The sequence below is a fragment of the Erinaceus europaeus genome (assembly GCF_950295315.1).
Source record: "Erinaceus europaeus chromosome 6 unlocalized genomic scaffold, mEriEur2.1 SUPER_6_unloc_12, whole genome shotgun sequence".
Classification (NCBI taxonomy): Eukaryota; Metazoa; Chordata; class Mammalia; order Eulipotyphla; family Erinaceidae; genus Erinaceus; species Erinaceus europaeus.
This window is the reverse complement of record NW_026647117.1, coordinates 578,980-587,855: the sequence shown is the minus strand read 5'-3', so window position 1 is coordinate 587,855 and position 8,876 is coordinate 578,980. Positions and strand designations below refer to the sequence as shown.

General features: G+C 42.9%; 1 protein-coding gene across 1 annotated transcript; it reads right to left on the bottom strand.

Annotated features, from left to right (window-relative positions):
* Nucleotides 1-3,292: 3,292 nt before the first annotated feature.
* Nucleotides 3,293-8,870, bottom strand: LOC132536119 (apomucin-like). Its single transcript, XM_060183781.1, has 3 exons — nucleotides 8,550-8,870; nucleotides 3,533-3,564; nucleotides 3,293-3,445 (listed from the first exon to the last, which is right to left on the bottom strand). Exons 1-3 carry the CDS (start codon nucleotides 8,662-8,664, stop codon nucleotides 3,293-3,295), a joined length of 300 nt encoding a protein of 99 aa, XP_060039764.1. The 5' UTR covers nucleotides 8,665-8,870.
* Between the last annotated feature and the right edge of the window lie 6 nt (nucleotides 8,871-8,876).

Below are 8,876 nucleotides of genomic sequence, written 5' to 3'. Positions count from 1 at the left end.
CAACCAGGCACTCCACCACCTGGCCACCACGGTCTAAATTTAAGGATAACAAATAGTAAGGGTAACATGGCACAGAATAACTGGCTCATCAGATGAGAACAAAAGGCAAGATCCACAAATTATCTTCTTCCTTGTGTGCCCTTTCAAGCTCCCCAGAGTGCTTCATAATTTTTTGTTTGTTTGCTTTTTCTTTTCTACTTTTTATTTAATAGGACAGAGAGAAATAGAGAGAGGAGGGAGAGACAGAGAGGGAGAGAGACAGAGAGATACCTGCAGACCTGCTTCACTGCTTGTGAAGCTTCCCCCCTGCAAGTGGGGAGCAGAGCCACAGAGCAGGGGCTCAAACCCGGGTCCTTGCACACAGTACTATGCACTTCACTGGGTGAACCAGCACCTGACCCCTATTATTCATTTTTGTTTGAAAATCAAAGTTGTATTTATTTCTGGGTCTCAAACCATAAGATGACTAATAAACTGACATTTATTTATCTGAACTTTTTTTTCATATAAATGACTTGAGGTAAAACATTTTCGTTTTTAGTAGATGCACTTCTATATTTATTAGTGAGAGTAAGAAGCAGGTCATCACTCTGGCATACATGACATCTAGGATCAAGTTTCCTGCCAGCAAGTTCTATGCAGTGTTGCAAGCCACCTCCTACTGTTTCCATAGTTTCTAAACATCACCATAGGTTTATGTTAAAAAAAAAAAAAAGCAGAGAGTCTAGCTGTTACACAGTGGGTTAAACACAGGCAGCGCAAAGCACAAGGAGTGGCATAAGGATCCAAGTTGGAGCCCGTGGTTCCCCACCTGTAGTGGGGATGCTTCACAGGCAGTGAAGCAGGTTCTGCAGGTGTCTCTCTTTCTCTCCTCACTCTGTCTTTCCCTCCTCTCTCCATTTCTCTCTGTCCTATCCAACAACAATGACATCAATAACAACAAATAACTACAAAAAAAGGGCAACAAATGGAAAATAAATATATATATATAAAAGATTTTATAAAAAAACAAACTCATCTATTCTCCAGTCAGATCACCTTTGGAAACTAAAAACTAGGAAGGGTAGATGATAATTTCAGTGTGATAAATAAGTTGTCAATTTAAAATCCAAGGGGTTATATTTTTAATTTTTAAAATATTTATTTATGTATTCTCTTTTGCTGCCCTTGTTTTTTGTTGTTATTATTATTGTTGTTGTTATTGATGTCATAGCTGTTGGATAGGACAGAGAGAAAGGGAGAGAGGAGGGGAAGACAGAGAGGGGGAGAGAAAGATAGACACCTACAGATCTGCTTCATTGCCTGTGGAGCGACTCCCCTGCAGGTGGGGAGCTGGGGGCACAAACCAGGATCCTTAAGCTGGTCCTTGGGTTTTGCTCCGCTTCCGCTTCACTCACTGTGCTACTGCCCGACTCCCCATTCTTAATGTTTTTTTTCACAGTTAAAAAAATTTTTTTTTTTTTGCCTCCAGGCTGGGTGCTGGCACTACATATCCACTGCTCCTGGTGGCTATTTTTTCCATTTTCCTTTTTTTTTTTTATTATTGATTTTCCCATTTTTTGTCCTTGTTTTACTGTTGTTGTAGTTATTATTGTTGTTGTTGATGATCTCGTCATTGTTGGATAGGACAGAGAGAAATGGAGAGAGGAGGGAAGACAGAGAGGGGGACAGAAAGAGAGACACCTGCAGACCTGCTTCACCGCCTGTGAAGCGACTCTCCTATAGGTGGGGAGCCGGAGGCTGGAACAGGAATCCTTCTGCCAGTCCTTGCACTTTGGGCCATGTGTGCTTAACCCACTGCGCTACCGCCCGACACCCACTCTTTTTTTTTTCTTTATATGCTATTATTTTTCATTTAATTTGTTTGTTGATTACTAGAATACTGTTTAGTTCTGGCTGATATTGCTGCTGGGAACTGAACCTGGAACTTTGGAGCCTCAGGAGTGAAAGTCTTTTAGCAAAACCACTTAACTGTCTTCCCAGCTCCACCACATACCTTTTAGATGTTTTGATAGTAGCAAGAGTTAAACTATAGTGGTATTAACTTGAGAATCATCTGTTTTTTAGGATTGCTTGATAGTGGTCCTTAAAAAATTAAATGTTTTCCCTCACAACTATATGCTTTCAATATTAATTAATTAATTAGAAGATTATATTACCTTTATACAACATGTTAAGTTGTATTTCTCCTCTAAGAAATGTAAAATACAGGTGGGGTAGATGGCTTAATGGTTATGTAAAGAGACTCTCATTTCTGAGACACTAAAGTACCAGGTTAAATCTCCTGCAGCAGTATCATCCAGAACTGAGCAGTGCTCTGGTAAAAAAAAAAATGGGATGAAAGAAAAAAAATATATATATATGGAAAATACTTTGTAAAACTCAGATTATACTTTGATACAATAAAGGAATCTGATTTTAACTGCAAAAAAAAAACATGAAACAAATTTCCAAGATGACAAATCAGTTGTCAGAATCCAATCCTGAAGATGTTGTGCTGTTATTTACATAACATGAGGTTCTGGTCTCTCTGGGTTTTCTTCTCTGATCTCTAAGAATTGGGCCACCTATTTCCTCTAGTCACAACCACAGATTTCCAGCTCACAGATCTGAATGTCATAAAGCATGTCTTTTTGGGACACTGGCTCAGAACCTCCATGCCCGGTACTTAGTGACCAACCCTACTGGTGCCCTTTGAGGTGAGCCACAGAAGAAGAGAGGGAGAGAGAAAGAGACACCAGCAGCACAGCTCCACCACTTGTGCAGGTGGGAACAGGGTCTTGAGCCCAGTAAACAGAGCATCTATTAGCATCTCTTAGGATGGTAAACGTCACATAAGCACCGCGTACAAGTAGCTCAATAAATATCTCCTAGGTATGCAAAAGTAAACTAGGCCCTTCAGTTCAAACATGCTGGTTTAATATTTCTAATTTTTTATTACTGTTATTTATTGGATAGAGGCAGCTAGAAGTCGAGAGGGTAAGGAGAGGTAGAGAGGGAAAGAGACAGAGACACAAAGCTTTCCCCCTGCAGGTGGGGGATGGGGACTTGAACCACTCCTTGCACCTTGTAACATATGCGCTCAACCAAGTGTGTCACCACCAGCCCCCTCCTTTTTCTGTTTTACCAGAGAACTGTTCAGTTCTGGCTTATGTTGGTGTGGGGTTTTGAACCTGGGACCTAGGAGCCTCAGGAATAAGTCTTTTTGCTGAACCATTATGCTATATGACCCTCTGAAGTTTTTATTAATATTTTTTAAACATGCTAGTATGACTCACCATAGTGTCCAATGTCACAGCAGGTATGTATCACTAGATGAGAAGGTGACCACCTTCTCTCCGGCTCCACATGTGGGTGGGGCGGGGCACTCCCGGGGTCTGCAGTCCACAGACCTGGCAGCCATGCAGGTGCACTGGTGGCAGTTGGCCGTCCATGTGTCTCCAGGCTATGGGTCATGTCAGGTGGACACATGTTATTCAAGTGAGGGGTGACAGCAAGTGTGGACTCAAGCAAAGAGAAATGGGATACTCACCACTTTTTCTTCTCCCAGTGGACCACGGCACACTGTTAATATGAAGTTAATAAAATGGAGGTTACATCTGGCAACATGCAACTGGTTATTTGTGGATAATGATCAGGCAGCGATAGTGGCCAATGGCCTTGGCTTTCAGAGTCCCTGAGTATGTGCTCCCACAGGTGCATAAATGACACCCATCTACCAGGAAGAAACCATCCTAGTCAGCATGCATGAGCACATGTCTTATTTTAATTAATTTTCTTTTTATTTTTACCTCCAGGGTTATTGCTAGGGCTCTCTGCCTGCACTACAAATCCACTGCTCCTAGTGGCCATTTTTATTTGATAGAACAGAGAGACTGGGAGTATGGATCAACCCATGTCAAGGCCCATGTTCAGCGGGGAAGCAATTACAGAAACCAGACCTTCCACCCTCTGCAACCCACAAGGACCCTGGATCCATACTCCCAGAGAGATAGAGAGTGGGAAGGCTATCAGGGGAGGGGATGGGATGTGGAGATTAGGTTATGGGAATTGGAACCCTCTTATTCTATGGTTTTGTTAATGTCTCCTTTCTTAAATAAATAAAAAATAAAAAAAGAACAGAGAGACTGAGAGGAGAGGAAGAGACCAGCAGACCTGCCTCACTGCTTGTGAAGCTTCCCCCTGCAAGTGGGGAGCCAGGGGTTCAATCCCAGATCCTTCACTGGGTTCTTATACTTAGTACTATGTGCACTTAACCAGGTGTACTACTGCCCAGGCCCCTTTATTATTTTCCTTTATCTTTTTAAAAATCAGTTTTAAAAATATTTTTATTATTGAATGGAGACAGAGAAATTGAGGGGAGGGAGAGATAAAAAGGGAGAGAGAGATAGAGAGGCACCTGCAGCACTGGCAAAGCTTTCCCCATGCAGGTGGGGACCAGATCCATGTAAATTATAATGTGTGTGCTTAACCAGGTGCACCAACACCTGGCCCCTCATGTCTTATTTTTATACTTCATTTTTTTCCACTTTATTTATTTATTTACTATTGGACAGAGAAAAAATGAGAAGGGAGAGGGAGGGAGATAGAGAGAGACAGAGACAGAGAGACACCTGCAGCCCTGCTTCACCACTTGTGAAGCTTCCCCCCTGCAGGTGGGGACCAGGAGCTTGGAGCCAGATCATTGTGCACTGTAATGTGTGTTTAACCAGGCGCACCACTGCCTGGCCCCCATGTCTTATTCTATAATTTTAAGTAAAGGGTAATTCTTGGTTGCTTCTGGGAGTGGTCACTAGATCTTCTAGCTACCACTTTTTACTGTTTTACAATCCAAATTCTGCCTCTGTAAACCTACAGGTCACCCAAGACTTCTTAAGGATCAGTTCCAAGGGCTTTCTCAGTTTTCAAATTCTGGGCAAGCAGTGAATTTTAAACACTTATGTTGAAACTGTCCTCTTTAGGGGGCCAGGCAGTGGTCCACCTGGTTAAGCACACACACTACTGTGCGCAAGGACCTGGGTTCAAGGCCCTGGTCTCCACCTGCAGGGAAAAGCTTTGTGAATGGTAAAGCAGGGCTGCAGGTGTCTGTCTTTTCTAACTAAATTCTGACCATACAAATGTGTCTTGCTACAGTTCAGGGCTTAAAAAGGGGGGGATAAGTTACCTAGTTTTAAAAATATCACTGGGGGTCGGGCGGTGGCGCAGTGGGTTAAGCGCATGTGGCGCAATGCGCAGGGACCGGCGTAAGGATCCCGGTTCGAGCCCCCGGCTCCCCACCTGCAGGGGAGTCGCTTCACAGGCGGTGAAGCAGGTCTGCAGGTGTCTATCTTTCTCTCCCCTTCTCTGTCTTCCCCTCCTCTCTCCATTTCTCTCTGTCCTATCCAACAACGAATTGCATCAACAAGGGCAATAATAATAACCACAACGAAGCTACAACAAGGGCAACAAAAGGCGGAAAAAAAAATGGCCTCCAGGAGCGGTGGATTCATGGTGCAGGCTCCGAGCCCAGCAATAACCCTGGAGGAGGAAAAAAAAATATATATATATATCACTGAGATTTTTTTTCAAGATTTTTGTCGATAGCATCTGATTTCATGAAGCAGTAGTTAAGCTGTATTTTCACTCAAGTCATGAAACCCACTTCTTTTGTCTGACTAGAAAACATAGGACTATAGATAACCCTGCTCAGCTCTGGCTGATGGTGGTGTGGGGGATTGAACCTGGGACCTGTGAGCCTCAAGCATGAGTCTCTTGGTATAACCATTATGCCATCTACCCCTGTCCACTTTTTCTTTTTTTACACCTTTTTTTTCGAAATTAAAAAAATTATTTATTTCCTTTTGTTGCCCTTGTTGTAGGACATATATATATATATATATAAAATATATATATATTATATATTATACAAATATAATATATATAATATATATATTATATATATATTATACAAATATAATATATATATATATTTCCTCTGCTAGCAGATAGATAAGGAGAAATTGAGAGAGATGGGGAGATAGAGAGTGAGACAGACCAAGAGTCACCTGCAGACCTGCGTCACCACTCGTGAAGCTTCCCCTGCAGGTGGGGTCCTTGTTCATAGCAACATATGCACTCTACCACAGGCACCATCACCCAGCCCCTGAATACTGACTCTCTATCCTAGCATCCACAGCTCAGATTCCTGGAGTATACAGAGGTCAGAAGCAGCTCTAATAGCAATGGTAACTGAGTCTTAAGTATAAATGACAGTCCTGTGGTTACAGTGACATATGTATTAATGAAGGGGACCTCAAGGGACAGATACAGAGGGCACAGTATCCCTGTAGCACCCGAGATGGCAGGAATAAACTAGGACCTCAGGTCCACAGGTGAGATGCTCCACCCACCACGCCCACTCCTGGACCACAGCCCTGTTTTAAGGAGAGGCTTCCCGTGTTACATCCTTGATACTCTCACTTTCTGGGAGGGGCATTAACAGACCTTGTGTCTTCAGGTGTGCTGCCCCTTAGAGCTGCTCAGGTCAGAGAATGGATAGGGAGAACCTGGGGAGTATAGACACTCCTTGGAGCACCACTGCCAGAACATGTTTCCCAAGCCAGTGGGGAAGAAAGGAAAGAATGGGGGAGTCTGGCAGTAGTGCAGCAGGTTAAGCACAGGTGGTACAAAGCTCAAGGATTAGTGTCAGGATCCCTGTTCCAGCCCCCAGCTCCCCACCTGCTGGGGAGTCCCTTCCCAGGTGGTGAAGCAGGTCTGCAGGAGTCTATCTTTCCCTCCCCCTCTGTCTTCCCCTCCTCTCTCCATTTCTCTCTGTCCTATCTAACAACGATGATATCAACAACAATAGTAACTACAACAATAAAAAACAAGGACAACAAAAGGGAAAATAAATGAATAAATAAAATTGTTAAAAAAGTAAAGAATGCACAGGAAATGGGAGTGACAACAGGTATGGGCATGGCTTAGAAAGAGGGTGGAGGCGGGGCTTGGGAGTTGATAAGGCTCTGTTACAGGCCCTTTCTAGCTCTGCTAACATGGGGCCCTCAACATATCAGTAACTTACTCCCACACTCATTTCTCGATCTCTCTCTTTCTTTCTCTCTCTCTCTCTTTCTCTCCACACATGTACTCTAAAATGTCTGTTCTCAATTTTCCTGAATAAAGCTTGAAATTTCAGGAGTTGGGCAGTAGCACAGTGGGTTAAGGACACGTGACACCAAGTGCAAGGTCCAGCGTAAGGATCCCAGTTCCAGTCCCGGTTCCCCATCTGCACGGGAGTCACTTCACAAGCAGTGAAGCAGGTCTGCAGGTGTCTCTCTCCCCCCCTCTCTGTCTTGCCCTCCTCTCCCCATTTCTCTCTGTCCTATCCAACAATAATTACATCAATAAAAAATACAACAATAAAACAACAAGGGCAATAAAAGGGAATAAAAATATAAATATTTTTTTAAAAAAGCTTGAAATTTCTAATTCTTGGTTGAGTTTATGTGTGACAAATCTATACTCATGTAGGTAACAAACTTGGCTATACTCCACCATCACTGAGTAGCAGTGGAAAGGCCAGAAGTGATTAATTGTTTGAAATAGGTGAAAAAAAAACCAGTGATAAGGAGTATGTCATGGACCTACATACTGTAATCTTAATAGATTGTAACCACCATTAATCACAAATGAAAAGGGGAAATAAAGCCTGCAGTATTGATAACACAGTGAACCAAGCTACTAAGTGAGGTCTGTGCTACATCTTATTATTATTAAGCATAAAACAGAGTGGATAGTACATTCTACTTATGGAAGAATAACTGAGTCACATTTAATAATCATTGCTTTTGCACTGCAAGTTCCAGAGGCAGAGTGTGGTTGGATGTATGTGCTATACACAGATTGTTCCTATAGCCACTGGAGTGAGGAGGGTAGGGGCTGAGAACAGGACTGGAGACTAGACAGCCTAAGCTTCAGTCCTCATTAAACCTAAAAATATTATTTCTCGAGAATTCCATTTGAAAGAGGGGGGAAACTAAAGATCATGTATCACAAGGGTTAGGGTAAAAATAAACTTGTTATGTAGATGAATTATCTGCAAGCATTTAAAATAATTTCATTGTAATGTTGGGTTAAATAAGAACAACTAGCACAATTCTAAATAATATATTGATAAATTAAAAGACCAGAACCTGATGAGCCAGGTCGTGGTGCACCTGGTTGAGCACACATATTACAGTGCTCCAAGACCCAGGTTCAAACCTTTAGTCCATATCTACAGTAGGGAAGCTTCACGAGTGGTGAAGTAGAACTGCAGGTGTCTGCCTCTCTCCTCTATGGCCCTCTCCCATCTCAATTTCTTTCTGTTTCTAATAATGAAATTAAAAAAAGACTAAACAGAACATGATGTATAAATGATGAATATATGATGACCTGACTTAGACTATGAAAGCTTCATTATTTTAAGAAGACTCAGGAAGCCATTAACAGCTCAAAATGGCCTGAAAATACCTAAGAGAGAATGTAAAGGAAAAAAAGACGTTTGCATATACTGTGTGTAGGCTTACCTGCTGGAGCTGTGTCAGCAGAGGATCCCTGAGGAAAAACTCTTGTGGTTGTGACAATGCCCACCGAGGAAGCAGTAGTGCCCAGCAGGGTAGAAGAGAATCCAGTGGTGCCCATGGGTACACCAAGGAGGTTGAAGTGGAATCAGATCCTATGACAGATGAGCCTGTGGATTCAGATCCTTCCTTAGACTGGCTTGAAGTCTGAGAGACAACAGAAGATGGTCCAGTGGTGCCAGAGCCCTGGGATGATGGAGCCGTGGTCTGGCGCCCTGCTCCTGCTGTTCCAGCCCCAGTGGATCCACTGCTACTGCCTGCTGAGCCAGGCCG

Bases quoted from the DNA above. Each gene is read 5' to 3' on its own strand.
- LOC132536119 (XM_060183781.1), bottom strand. From the start codon at position 8,664: ATGGGCACCACTGGATTCTCTTCTACCCTGCTGGGCACTACTGCTTCC. The intron at 3,565-8,549 runs GTAAGCCTACAC...TCATATTAACAG, and splicing joins TGCTGACACAGCTCCAGCAG to TGTGCCGTGGTCCACTGGGA. The intron at 3,446-3,532 runs GTGAGTATCCCA...CATGACCCATAG, and splicing joins CACTGGGAGAAGAAAAAGTG to CCTGGAGACACATGGACGGC.